At 40.0% G+C, this 15,129-nt stretch overlaps 1 protein-coding gene across 1 annotated transcript in view; it reads right to left on the bottom strand.

Annotated features, from left to right (window-relative positions):
- Positions 1 to 15,129, bottom strand: part of antxr1a (ANTXR cell adhesion molecule 1a) — a 30,473-nt gene that overhangs the window by 2,702 nt on the left and 12,642 nt on the right. Inside the window, exons 10-16 of the mRNA XM_082556153.1 lie at positions 13,914 to 14,012; positions 9,983 to 10,052; positions 9,797 to 9,875; positions 9,550 to 9,645; positions 7,813 to 7,857; positions 5,527 to 5,790; positions 3,843 to 3,923 (exon numbers count right to left, since the gene is read on the bottom strand). Of these exons, the coding sequence (XP_082412279.1) occupies positions 3,843 to 3,923; positions 5,527 to 5,790; positions 7,813 to 7,857; positions 9,550 to 9,645; positions 9,797 to 9,875; positions 9,983 to 10,052; positions 13,914 to 14,012 (734 nt within the window). The remainder of the gene's footprint in view (positions 1 to 3,842; positions 3,924 to 5,526; positions 5,791 to 7,812; positions 7,858 to 9,549; positions 9,646 to 9,796; positions 9,876 to 9,982; positions 10,053 to 13,913; positions 14,013 to 15,129) is intronic.

Genomic DNA, 15,129 nt, shown 5'->3' with positions numbered 1-15,129 from the left:
GTAAGAATTCACATTTCGGGTGCAACATATTTTGGGAAAATAGTCTTATATCCATCTCAGCCATTGCATTCAAGAAAGTGGGGCAACACAGTAGCTTCCACAAAGTGGTGCCAGCTCCTATATTTTCAATTAATTAATTCTAAGTTTGAGAACGTTAGTACTAACTAAAAACATAGGATCTATGACATTTTTTAAATTTATCTGCTGCTCTTTTTTTCATTTGATCAAACAATAACTTCAGAATTTGAAGGGTGAAGAACCAATGTCTCCACTTTTCTGAACTTTCTTTGACAAAACACACACTTTCCTGCTTTGACAACTGAATGAACTCACTCTCACAAAAGCCTTTTCCTGTTGTCAGTACACAGCTACATAATGTGTATTTTAATGTCAGCAGACCTTAAAAAATGTGCTGTAATTCTCAGTCCCAGCTTAAATTTTGAGAAGCTATGCACCTATTTCATTGGACAACTTGACCTGCCATCATTTACGCCCATTCAAAATGAAGTGAGGTCATTAAAGGGAGATATACATCATCATCATACTCCAGAAACAAGTTACACCCCTGGAGCAGCTGCACTCAGTCGACCCAGGAGTTGCAATAGGCTGATAAGGAATGTGTCTCTTATTTAACACTGAGGAGAAATGACTGTTGGGGGAAAAGAAATAGGCCAAATGCTGCATGTTGTACAGTTCATCTTATACTGAATATCATAGATCCTTATGTCTCTTGGGCTCCTGGACTGTATCATACTTGTATCTACATTCACAGTCAGTCACTACTGAAATATGTGATGGTTCAGTAGCCCAGTAACCTGCTGTGTTACGTCCTCTGATTTTATTTTTAATTACTGAAAAGACCCCAGTCTTTAAGGCTCACAAAAGCGACACGTAACAGGGTTTTTCTCCAGCAACAACTGGATCGGCTGGCTTCCTCCTCCCCGCTGCTGCAATTGCAATCAGAACAAGCTTTCTGCTCAGAAAGTGTTCACTGCTCAGAAAGTGTTCACTGCTCAGAAAGTACAAACAAGTATTTTTCTTTTCCAGTAAGCTAATGAAAAGCTTTTATAGTGAGGAAGACACACTTCGACACTTTGTTTCTCAGTGAGCTGAGTGCTGGTTAAAACGTCCATAAACTGCATAATGCAAAAAGTACTGTCAAGAGAATGAGCTGCCTAGTTAGTTCTAAATATCCTGTATAATATTTTAGAATAAGCTTGAAAGCTTATTATAAAATGCCTCTCGGGCACAAAAGAGCATCGCAGACAGGCTGAGGCTGAAGTAAAACAGGGTGAGATCGGCTGCTCAGGCTCGTTGCATCCACAATTACAAGTTAAAACTCTATCATGCAAAGAAAAAAGAACACTTATTTCTTGTTTGTTTGTTTTTAAATCAGGAAACGCCCAAGTGTACATATTTAACCCAGTGTGGAGTCACACTGGGTTAAATATGTACACTTGGGTTTTAAGGGGTATTTATTATTTTCTTCTTTTTTTTGGGTTGTATGGAAGCCCCAAACGCAATTTCATTGTTCTTGACAATGACAATAAATAAATAAATACTAAATACTAAAGATTATTTTATCAGAACAGTGCCAAACTGCATTTTGCATGTATTACAACACCATGACTGTAGAAAACAAGCCTGACTGCTAAAGTGGCTCACCTACATACCAGACCTTTTACCCTCTAAAAACATCTGGCTCACTTCAAGACAAAAAATACAGCAAAGGAGGCTAAGAAATAGTTTAAAGTATGAATCCTGATAAGTTTGCCTTGAGATGTAATTTCCCATCCTCCTCAGCATGAAATGAGGGTCTTGCTGGACTGTCAGTGTATCTCTTTAAGGAAATGCTGCATAACTGCACTGATGAAGATGAAGAAACCTGACCGTATAATAACACATCAGTCTGAAAATTCCAGAGGCTTATTCATGCCAAACAATTATATTTCTATTGTAACTGCATAAAGTATCAACATTAGGATTTTTGCATCAAAGTAAAAAATTACATTATAGCTGCCAAAAAATGAACTATGGACTATACTGGTGAGCTTTGCTGAACTTGTTAGTAACTGGTTGGTCTGCTGTTTGCCTTTAGAACTGCTTTAATTCTACATGGCATAGATTCAGCAAGGTGCTGGAAGCACTCCTCAGAGATTTTAGTCCACATTACCATGACAATATCACACATTTGCTGCAGATTAATGTGAATCTCCTGTTTCACCACATTCCAAAGATGCTCTATTTGATTGAGATCTGCTAATTGTTAAGGCCACTGGAGTTTCATGAACTCATTATGTTTAAGAAGTCATTTTGAGATCATTTGAGGTTTGTGATGTGTCGTGTTATCCTGCTGTCAGATGATGGGTACGCTCTGGTCCGAAAATGCTCCAAGAAAATATCCCCGGTACTATTACATCACCAGAGTTCCACCAGAATCATTCATACAGGACTGGATGGATCGAGGCTTTCATGATGTTTATGCAGAATTCAGTACATGCGATTTAAATGTCCCTGCAAAAACTGAGACAACATGTGAATTGTGGCCTTAGATTCTTATTCTCAGCTTACAGGGATGGCACCGGCTGCTGCTGCTGTGGTCTTCAGCTGCTATAAACTAAATCTGTTTTAAGATATGTGTGCTGTGCTTCCAGAGATGCTCTTCTGCATACCTTTGTTATAACAAATGGTTAGCTGAGTTATTGTTGCCTTCCTATCAGTCTGGGAGTTCTCCTCTGACATCAACAAGGCGTTTTCATTTTCCGCAGAGAACTGCTGCTCACTGGGTATTTTATTCTTTTTTTTGGGCAATTCTGATGGTTTTGAGTAGATCACCATGTCTGCATGCCTAAATCAGTTGCTGCATGACTGACTGATTAGATATGTGAATTAATAAACAGCTGAGCAGCTGTACTTAACAAAATGGCTGTTGAGTTTATAATATGCATATGCATAACATTACAAAAACATGGGTTTAAAAGCATGCATAACTGGTATTAACTGTAGTAACTGGGAGTAACTGGTATTCTCACTAGAAGTTTAAAATAAAAGAAAGGTGGGCTACTAATATTGCTTCCTACTCTCATCTTCAAAATTCTCCTTTATGTTTCAACACGGCTGTGTGTCACCTTATACAGCTCTGTGCAAACAATAGGAGCAGCTCCTCCCTGGAATGGCATTTAAAGGCCTGTCTTCTAGCAGCAAATCCTGTCTGGGTTGTTATTGAGTCAAATCTGAAACTAGCTCAGTGTACTTTAGATTTACTCAAAACACTTAGGAGTTACAGTAGTTACAGAGAAAATTCTAGAAAATGTAAAAAATGATTGTTTAAATGTGCCAGAAATGTCTTTTCACCCTGTGAGGGTAATGGTTTTAGATCAACACTCTGACCCAGAGAAATGTGAATCATTACATAAACGCTTGCGGTGACATTTTTAGACACATAATTCCCGTTTTTCACCGCATACAGACTCTACTGTCTCTGACTTCATGTTAGCTTCCAGCTGCAGCGGTCACTGCACTGTCACCCCCACTGCAGCTGGTCTTTGAGGAATTTCATTTTGTTTTTTCATAATGACTTCACCAGACGCTTTTACATTGCTGCGTACTGTAGCAGTCTAAATCCAATCCCACTGCAACTTTTCCCATGAGTCTCGCTGTGCACACTTCATTGCTTACAGCTGGTCCATTTTCTCAACATTTTCACATACAATCGTTTCAATCGCTAATTTTCATTTGCCAGAAGTTAATGCACAGCCAAGCCTGACGTCAGCCTGTGAAATGCAGAACGATTTACAATGCACGCTCAGTGCATGCCAGTGCAGGGTTGGTGTTGCTCTTACCTTGTCACCTGGATGAGGTCTCATTACAGACACACGGTCGTAGCCTTTTCTTAAAAGCACCCACAATGCATCCAGTTTGCTCTGTGGAAACAGAGAAGAGACCAAAATGTTTAAGAGAATGTAAAATCCTACAAAACATTGATTTCTGCTTCCAACCCTTGTTTTGTTTTTGTTTTTTGTCTTCTTTTTCACACAAGTGACTTCAGCTGCAGTTTAATGTATCGTTTAATTCATCCATTTATCTCAAAGCGACACAGTGAAATGGTTTCAGTCCACTGTAAGTTGGCTCTTCATACTTTTCAGACACAGCAAATACTTTGAGGATAAGAGCAGAAAAAATGCAGCTGTTTTTGCTCACAAAAACTCCTGGCTGTGGAGCCTTTCTCTCTGGAGGTCAGTCCAACAGAAGTCTGGTTTCTATTAGCAATCCCCTGCTGACTGGGAAGACTTCAGAAAGACTCCTTTAACCCCACGCTGGTCCTGGAGGAATGGAGCCGTGTGCCAATTGTCACCTAAGCTTTAATACCCGAACACATCTCGGGCTATTTTCACCAAAACACCATACTCGTACTAACATATCCTCAGCCAGATTAGCATGAAGTAATCTGTGACAGATGCTGTGTTATATGTAGTATGCGCCCCAGCAGAGCTGTTAAAAACCATGATTCCCACACTTCAAATACTTTTTAAACTAATAACTCTCAAATTCTCCAGTATTTACTCATTTTTATGTGGCTCAGTTAAAACTCATATCCTGTTTGCTTTAAGTTGTTTAGGTAACACTTGTGAGGAATGATTCAGGACAACAGTGATAAGCTGTTCCTCAGTACTTCCATGATCACGTCTGACTCAGGACATTATTGTAAAACTCCGTTCCAAAAATGTTCGGGTGCTGAAAACGTATTAGATGTTTAAAGTGAGACATTTTACTATTTTTTATTTTTTTTTTAATATTAGCTCGTTTTGAATTTGATGGCAGAAACACATCTTTAAAAAAAAAAAAAAGTGAAAGCGGAAAACTGTTCTGTGGTCAAATTATTTTTGGAAAACATGCACTCCGTGTCCTTCGAACTAAAGAGGAGAGGGGTCCAGTTTGTTATCAGCGTTGAGTTCAAAAGCCTGCATCTCTGATGATATAGAGTTGCACTGGTGCCTGTGGTATTAGGAACATACATTTGGAAAGGCACCAACAATGCAGAAAGGCCTGTACATGTTTTACATACACTCCCATCCAGATAAAGTGTTTTTCAGAGAAGATCTTCCATATATCACTATAATCCCAAACTCCATACGTCTATTAGAAAAGCGTGGCATCATAGATGAAGAGTCTGGGTTCTGAATTAGTCCGCCTGCAGACCAGATCTTTCCACCAATTTAAAAACATTTGGAGCATCATGAAACGAAAAATTCAACTATGTTCTGTCGTGAATAAAATACTGTTAGATGAGATTTTGTTTCATATTTACATTTTACACAGCATCAAAGCTTTAATTTACAAATGTAGTCTTAGATATTGATTACTGAAAACCATCTGGGGCAATGGTTTTCAGTAATCAGTAAGCAATGGTGAAATAATCTTCACCATTGCCTACTGTTTGTGTTCCCTTAGTGAAGCATCATACTGAGTTTCTCAGTAGTTCCTAATGAGTAATCATATATATATACCCCCCCCCCCCTCCCCTACCTTAATGGGTGAGTACCAGTTGCGTGGCGCCGGCGGTTTCTGCATGCCATTGTTAAGAACCCGAGGGGGTGGTGACACATACTCCTGGTCAGGCATCTTCACTTTGGCATTTTTGGCCTTCTCCAGCTTTGCTCCTTCTTCAGTGGAGCCTTTCTCACCCCAGCGAACCTCCATCCTTTTGATCCCCCCTACGCCTCTTCCTCCATAGTAGGAGGCATCAACAGTCGGCCATTTCTTCTTGGGGGCTTCAAAGTCCTCATCATCCTGTGGGAGAGCAACAGGAAATGTTTTTTTTTAAATGTATTTGTTGTTTAACCATTTCACCAATGTTTATCACCCCTTAGCTTGAACTAAGAGGCAGTAAACATTCAGTACTGTGCAAAAGGTCCTGGCCCGCCCCTTATTTCTTCACACATTTCTAGGAAAAAGCGAAATAGGAGGAGCAATTTATTTAAACATCTGCTAACTCACATGCATGGAAATCCAGTATATAAGGCAAAAAAAGAGTTTTGACAGTTCTAACAAGCTTAAAAGTCAATATTTGGTATGATCGCCTTTATTCTTCAACACAGCCTGAAGTGTCTTAAATAAGCTTTCCTGCCTTTTGTTCCATTCTCTGTCAAGAAGATCCCACTCTGCTTCAATAATGTGGAACCGATGACTGATCGTGTTCCATTGTGTGTTTTTTCTATCCAGGTACACTTTTACTGCATTGGCAGTGTGTTTGGGGTCATTGTCATGATGAAAAATGAAGCTGCTGCCAATTTGATGCTTTCTAGATGATATGGCACAGTGGATCAAAATCTGATGGTTTTTTTTTTTTTGTGTTTGTATTTCCATCAGTTTTGACAAGCTGCCCAGCGCCACTGGCTGAAATGCATCACCAAACCATGACAGAGGTTCCACGTGTTTTACAGATGCTGTAGGCACTCACTCACTTCATAAGCACTGACGATAATTTGAACAAATTTGGATTCCTCACTCTCGACTGCCACCCTTTCACTGAGATGAATTCTGATGGCGCTTCAGTGAACAGTAGACGGATCGACTGATGTGCCAGATGCATCTCTCGGATCCTGTGTCAGGTCTTTTTCCCTATTTCTTGAGGACATTTCCAGATACTGCCCATCTGCTACAGATGTCCCTTTCGTGTCCAGTTTCCTCAAATTTTTCAAGGACACACTGCACAACATGCAGAGATATACCAAGTGTAACTCTTTTTGAATCCTCTTGTTCATGAAAAATACTATTTTATGCCTGTAACACTGTATTATCTTTGGCATGTTTTATGAAACAGGAATATTTCTGTGTTTTTGCCACAGGCTGTTGTAACAAAGTGCCGAAAGATACAGTTTAAAAAATGGTTCCCTGCCAATTTCCAAAGAAAGCCTGGAGAACTATTGCTCAAGAAAACTATGACAAAATAGCCCCTCTTGGAAGCAAAATATAAAGAAAGAGGAGTTGCACAAGACTTTTGCACACAACTGCTCTCTTATTTGTTACCAGGCAAACTGGAATGAATGCCCCTCTCTCTCTGTCCTTCCTATCCCTGAGCTGTCATTATGTCCCCATTGCTCTAGTTTGTCTGATCAAAGGAAATGAAAAAGCCCACTAGCCAAACTTGTGATGTTTCAGCTCTTTAATACACCCTGTCTGTCTCGTATCCTACCAGGATGTCGCACAGAGGAGACCGTAATAAAAGCAGTCTTTGAGGCCGTGGATGTCACTGGCATTTAAATTCAGCAGTTAAACCTAATTTTCTGTTTAATTTTGTGCAAACAGATGCAGCCTGATACGTCCCACAGCTGCAGCAGCGTGTTTGAGGACCGTTAAACTGTATTGAATCGAGTCATTTGGACTTGCGGTTTGATCTTAAAACTAAATTGAAATTATGTTTTTGAGTTATTGAGTTATTATTATTGAGTTTTTAAACTTCTTACTGCAGGTCCAAATGGTTATAATTTTTTAAAGGCATAAATTAAAGTCTTGGACACAACAGCAGTGCTCTTACAAACAGCAGAAATGGTGTGTGTGTGTGGTGGGGTGCTGTAAAAGTCACGATGCCGTTGTTCTGAGAGGGCGTTAACTCTCGTCAAATGAATCAGAAAACGAGTGTTGAAAGTTTAAAGCTGGAAAGTCAGTGACGCCGTGTGGTCATTGAGGTTTACGCTGTCACTCTAACAATTACATAAGCTAAACGCTGGCAGCTGTCGAAGTCTTAAATCACAAGCACTCTTTTTCAGTCTTGACAAAACAGATAGGAGGCGGAGATTGTGAAGCTCCTACCGAACTATCCTCCACAGCTGGCGGTGGTGGTGGTTCGTGGATGATCTGTGGGCGAAATAAAAGAGGGGAAGAAAAAGCAGAGTGAATGGGAAGAAAAAGATGGAGAGCATTGTTTAACATCAGGAGATGACAGAAGTCGCAGAGACATGTTTGAAAATGCTTTTTGCGTGTCAGAACAATGCGCGCTTTATGCACAGTGACGTGGCTACACAACAGCAAATGACTGAGAAATGTTTTCCCTCTTAGTCTCTACGACTTACAAGAGCAAGGCGCTGACCTAGAAACCTGCTATCCAGATTTTTTTGCCTTGAGGTTGCTGGTTAAAGCAAGAGAAGAGTAACAACCTCATAAATGCCACATTATGCCTTTTTAGTTTTATGGATAACTTTTATAGTATTTATACGTTAGTTAGTATCACATAAATAGGGAAAGAAAAACAATTTATCCATCTACTTCGATGTTATGCAACTTGGATGAATGCACAACAATGTACACCGCTGCTATCCCCATATAAACTTTTTCCTCACTGCATGAGCCGTCAGGGTTTTTTCACAGGTGTAATAAAGACAGATTCATCTCCACTAAATGCATTTGGCAAATTAAGTCACTCTGATTCTTATTTGTGATTTTTTTTTCCTGCACTCTTTTCCAAATCCTGGAACAAAAAGAAGAAGAAAAAAAAGACTCCCCTTGGTAACCTAGTGTCGTTTTTTCCCAAACACACTTGCTGCACGAACTTCAACTTGCAAGCGAATTGACATGGACAGAAAAAGAGTGAAGGGAGAGAAAGCTGTGTTGTAAAAGCTGACATCTCTCTCTGGCAGGGCTCAGCTTTCCTGTTTCCAGCTCCAGTGGAAACACTGCAGTGCATTTTGAAGAGACACCATGCCCGTGACGATTTTGAAAGGAGATGTACGGATTTGTACAGAGGGCATGTGGTAGCAAGTGAGTTTGCTGAAATACCTTGATGCTAAATAATCCCACAAACATGTTTTCACCGAGTCCTGAGCAGATGGCTTTTGCATAAGTACATAAAAAAAAGAAAAGAAAAAGAAACTCTTTACTTGGAATCAGTTATCCCGCTACTTAAAAACTTCATAGTGACAAAGATATCAACCAAAACATTCAGGCTATAGACGCTTTTGTTTCCACACCACTGGCAACAAATCAAGTAAAGCCATAAATGGTAGAAAAATCTGCTACAAGTTAGATCTCTTTAAGTGAATATACTGACTTGGAGGTTACCTGCAGTAACCTCTGGAAACGCAAATAATTTTAGGAGAGGTATAATTGCTTAAACGCATGTTCACCTGATGGCCGAGACTATTTACTGGTTGTGGACTAACTTCAGCAACAAAGATCCCTCAGGAACAGAGTGTTTTTTAAAGTCCAGTAAAAATTAACTCTTTACAGCCTAAATCATAAAAAATTAAATTTTTTGGGAAAATTGAGTGTTTTTTGAACCTTTGGATTAATTAAAAAGAAATGAATCAAATATTAGTTTTAATTTGTATCACTTTTTTTCTTTTTTTTCTTTTTTTGCAAGATGCAAGGATCCAAAGGAGGAATACTGATACACAGACTCCAGGCTTCACTATATTGTCTGTGGTATCAATTAGGACGTAAATGGCTCGGCTACAGCCCCCATACTCTTTGTAGCCATGTAAAATGTAAGGAGCAGGCTGAGAGCAATCTGTAAAGCAGCACGAGTTCATGTCTTCGTTGCAGGGAACTGACCACAGTGCAGCACAGAGGCCAGAACCACCAGAGGAGAGCCAAGACCAGGAGCAGCATCAGGATGAGCAGAGCTACGGCCAGGATGGTCCCATCAGACTGTAAAAGAGACAGACACGTCAGCATAGGCTGTCTGAACACAAAGAGCGCTGGATGTAAACCACTTTTGTGTTCCGTCTGTAGCTCCACACTCTGTGCTGCTCCAAGCCCCCGCTAAAGGCCAAATGCCCCTATATCTTATTGTACTCACACAGCTCACGGTGGTAATTGTGACCGAGCTAGAGATGAAACTGAGACCCTCGTTCATGCTGACATAAAGATTTGCTGCCCTGGCAAAGAAAAAGAAAAATATCTCAGCCCCGTTTTAACCTTGAAAAGCAGAGCAGAGGGTTTCATTTGAAACCTCACATTTATTTAAGTAAATTATACGACTTACATCCCCTCCTCTTCAAGCACTGGGGCAGGGCAGAGTAGATATGTATCTTCCACAACCAATGGCTTCACCACTAGAGAAGCGGAGGGGGAAAGGGTCATGAAAAACAGCAAAAGCATGAGCCAAACTTTCCTGACTGGAATTGTGAGCAGTGTTCAAGGACACATGCAGCTCCTGAAACATGTTTTCACCTTCAAATCACCGTTTCTTATGACATCTCTTTGCCAGATTGCAGTAAAATGAATTTATTGACTGATTAGACAAGACTTAAATTTAATTCAACAAATATTTGACAACAAGAGCGGAAACTATGCATTTGTTAACAGAAGTCGAATGATGTCACATCTTTCACTGTAAGTTGATTGACAAACAATCAGAGAGGACTGCATCTGCAAAACAAGCACTTTGTTGTTTTCCCATCTGAAGGCATCTGCACCCTGCTCACGAATGCCAATACAAACAATTTCACCACACTTTTTGTTTTTCTGGCAAAATGTAGGTCTTCTCCTCATCCAGCTGGCTGTCCAGGAAAGCGGATCCAACAAACATCATCGCGCAAGCCTGTCTGCTTATCCTGGCAAGGCGAGCGCATACCCCAGAACTGAGGAAATCAACACAAGCGGCTGCTCTTCTCTAAAAAAACACAATGGAGGAGGGAGAGGAAGAGAGGCGAGAGAGGGAGGCAGCAAGGCCAAAACAGCTCCACGCTGCCACGAACTGGGACAGATGTCAGAGTTCAACTCTGCACCCACCTTGCACTCAGAGTGGCCTTACAGCGTGAAAGCAAAGTGCAAACTTTGTCCAGCTCAGAGCTGATGAAACACGATTTGCTGCACTTACATTTTTCCACAATTTAAATCCGTGGTGGATAAAAGGATTCTGGCAGGCATTCGAAGTCAGTGTCATAAAGGTTTATAAGACTGTTTACTCCCCAAGCTCAGAGAGAGGTCATGTTTAACTGGGAGGTGAAGACAGATGACTGAAGTTCATCTTCAACCACTTAATTATTTGGAGTTATTGCTTAAGATTATGGCTGATTTTTGAGAGGTTAGTCATCCTCTGTACAATACTATAAACTCGGTGACACTGGTTAAATACAGCTGAGTTCTGAAGAATCTTACAGTTGCAAAAGCAAAAAAGCGCAGATGGTTACTTGTGCTTTTTTCCCAGCCTGCACTGTGAGAGTTCACAGGGTTCTGTTCAGCTTGGGGGGGAAATCCCCTTCTTGCCAGGAATAAGATGCTCATACTTCTAAACCAGGAGGTGGCTAGATTGGCTTAGCTTAAAGATAGTAAACCAGAGGAAACAAGTAAACTGACACTGCTCACAGGTAACAAAAATCTTCCTACCTCTTATTAACAAAAGCCACGGTCCTGATAATATTAGTGGCCGCCTATTTAAATCTTGTGCTAGAGAACTCAGTCTTTTATTTCAGGTTATTTTTAATAAATCCTTGCAAATGCAACATGTGCCCTCTCTTTGGAAAGAAGCTGTCGTTGTTCCTGTCCTTAAAGCTGGTCGCCTGAAAGTTCTGACTGACCGACTTCAGGCCTTCACCTCAGTCGTGATGAAAGTCTTTAAAAAACTTATCAGGATGCACCATTGACTCTACTTAATCTGATTTCTAAACATGTAGAGAGTAAAGGGACTTTTGTATGACTTCTGTTTACTGATTTCTCCTCTGCTTTTAATAAACTACACCCCAATGTTTTAATCTAAAGACTTTAAGAACAGTTTGAAGTTGGGGAAAACCTGGTGGATTAGATTTTAGACTATTTAGCTGACAGGTCACAAAGAGTGAGAATAAATGGGTTCTGTCTGACCCACTGTTCTCCTCTACAGGTTCTCCCCAAGAGCGTTTGTTATCATGCTTATTATTCATTCTCTATACAAACATGTGTCAGAGCAGATATGAAAACAGGGCCATCATTAAATACGCAGATGTTATTGCCAGCTTACTTAAAGAGGGTGAAACTACACACAGTCTAGTTATTGATGACTTTGTTCAGTGGCGTGAGGAGTCTTAACTTCAACTGAACATATCTGAAACAGAAGATATGGTTCTTGATTTTAGGAAGCAACAAAATGGGCATGGAGTCACTTTAATTAAAGGGTCACCAGCGCATTTAGTGCCTTAGGAAATTTGCTCATTTCCACATTGCCCGAACAATCGTTCTTTTATTGAGTTTGTTGTATCTTTTTGTTTGGTGGCATGGTTCGGTTAGACCTCTGTCACAGAGAAAAGCTCACTGAATCAGATAGTGAGACACTCCAGTCGTCTTATATGTGAGTCATGGCCCTGTCTGGCTTCCCTGTACTCTAAACAGCTACAGAGGAATGGCTTTATAAATCTTTAATAATGGCTCCCATCATTTATGGGGTGAATTTCAGCTTCTCTCCTCTGGATGGAGGTTTCTAGTCCCAAAGTGTGGGTCAAAGATAAAACAGCTGTCCCTGCTGCTGTCACTGAACTCAATAAAAACTGTTTTATTGAATTAATCTTGATCTTATTTATATTGGGGTTTTTTTTATCACTTGTCAAATTATCAAGTATGTGTTTGTCGGGTTTAATGTGTGTTTTGTGAGGGGATGCCAAATGCAATAATTTTTTCTGTACAGCAAATTTACCTACGGGTATAAATAAAGTAACCTTGAACCTTAATGTCTTATATTATATCAACGGTGTGACATAAACCACATTTATTCAGTGTCATGCTATGGCTCAAACTGTCAGCTTTAAAAGTGCTGTTGAGTGGATTTGGTCACATGTCGACAGGTCCAGGTTAGCCGTAGCTTCAAGTTTATCAAACAGACACAGGACTTGTGTGGATCGTTTCATCTAACCGTGTTAATTTCTTCTTGTCTCTTCTTTCACCCTTCCCACAGTTGTCCAGTACAACATCTGTCACAAAAACAATGAATAGCTCAGGACAGGAACTGCCAAGTCCCTGCACGCCTGGCTATACTTGCTGCTACTTTTTCCTGGGGATAAAATCCCAAACATGGATTCATCTGCTTCACACATGTAGTTGCATGTTGTTGCTTTCCTTTTATACACTTTTCCAGACTTGCAAAGTAAGCAGAGGGCTGAGAGCAGGAATCAGAAGGAGCAATTATTTCTCAAGAAATGATACATTTGTCTCTCTGAAAGCTAACTGTGACAATATTATTTTTCATTTAAAGCTTACTGCTGATGTAAAGTAAACAAAGTCCAGAAGTCTGTGTGCAAAGGTTCTAGAGGAGTGAATGAATGTGGAGGAGGAACCTCCACGTAATGGGATTGACATGAGGAGATAATTTTGCTCAAATTGCTTCCATGTCATCAGTTTTACAGGACGTTAGATAATATCATGCAAAAACAATTAGAATTCAAATCCAAGCTCCAGAAAATCATCTCATTGAATTTGTAGATTTAAACAGTAAAAACAATGAAAGTAGAAACGGTCACAGTGGTCTTACTTCCGCGGAGCACACATTTCATTCTATGTAAATGCTGGTTATTGTCATGCTTTGTAATTAGACCGTCACCTCATGCAGCTGCAGCGGCATGTGAAGTAGGAAGCGTTACTGTAAGCCACTTTAAAGATATTTCCTTTGTGTGTGGTACAGGTTCTCCTTAATCTCCTGTTTTAATTTTTACCTTGATTCCAGACTGTAAAATTACACCATGTGTTTAAAAAAATGCATAAATAAAACCTGGCTGCTCATTTGATCATCGAGGACTCCAGCGGTGTGGCTCACGTAGTGTTTATCTTTTGGGAAAATCAGGCCGGTGTAATTTAGGTGACTTTCACAACGTCTCACACACTCATCTGTGTTTTCCAGCCGTCTTTGTCATAGTTTAACAGCATAATCAGATATGATGTTATATGGTAATAAAATAGCTCATGCAGTGAATAAGGGGTAACACCCTGATAAGCAATGCTTCACTTACTCTTAGTTAGGGTGTCGTTGATTCGAAAGCTGCACAGCACTTTGTCAACATTTCGGGCGTGAAGGAATCCACTTCCTCTCACCACCACTTGGAAGGACTCTGACAAGGCGAAGAGAAACACATTATGTCACCTCATCTATAAAATATTATTGAAAATAAATGAAGTTATTTCATCTTCTTTGGTCCAAAGTAATCCCAAGCAGCAGTTTACATACACTCGTGTTGAGCATGAATGTCGTGGAAATTTGGAGCTTTTAATAATTTCTTTCAACAGTTCTTTTTCCAGGGGAAATTAGTTTAAAACAAGAACTGGGTGTGCAAGTTGGATTTTCTCTAATCCACACAGGGTCAAGTGTGGATTCCCCTCAGATGAGAGGAAAATGGCGTTCAGGAAGATCCAAGAATTCAATGAACTGGAAACTACACGACAAAAACCTTTTTCACTATCCCAGTAAAGGGAGTTTCACATCGCCAATAGATTTAGAGGGTGCTGACCAAGAAATGTTTGGAGTTGTAAACGTGAGACTTTCAAGACAACTAAACCAGCTGTCAAGCATGGTAGTGGTAGCATCATGCTCTGGGGCTGTTTGCTGCCAGTGGTACTGATGAACAAAATAGATGGTAAAATGAAGGAGGATTACCTCCAAAATTCTTTGACACATTTTTTCCCCCAATAGGACAATGATCCCAAACAAATATCCCTAACATTAAGCTTCTTGAATGTCCTTCCCCAAGTTCTGATGTCAACCCGATTGAAAAATTATGAACCAGGTCTGTGCCGGGAAACCAACAGATTTAAATGAAATCTACCAAGTCTGCCAAGAAGAGTGGTAAAATATCCAGCCAGAATTATTCCAGAAACTCATTGATGGCTATCAAAAGTGTCTTGCCAGATACACTTTGGGACATTTAATCAAATATTAGTGTTGGCGTATGTAAATGAGGCTTTATGCATATTTGTGACCCTGAAAAAAATCAAACACCCAATTCTTGTTTTGTTTTGAAATTCATTAAAGACGTAAGCCGTACAATTATTACACTCTGGAAAAAGAAGACTTCATTAAAAGCTCTCAACTGATAGATTTCGATTCATGATATCCATGCCCATGATGACTGCTTGAAAGCTTCTGATACAACTATACCATCCTAGAAGGTAAATGCACTCTAGGAAACGACTTTTCGGCATACTCAAATTCATTCACCATCTTAAGAAAAT

Source organism: Aulonocara stuartgranti (assembly GCF_965226115.1).
Source record: "Aulonocara stuartgranti genome assembly, chromosome: 12".
NCBI classification, from domain to species: Eukaryota; Metazoa; Chordata; class Actinopteri; order Cichliformes; family Cichlidae; genus Aulonocara; species Aulonocara stuartgranti.
This window is presented reverse-complemented; position numbering and strand designations above follow the sequence as displayed.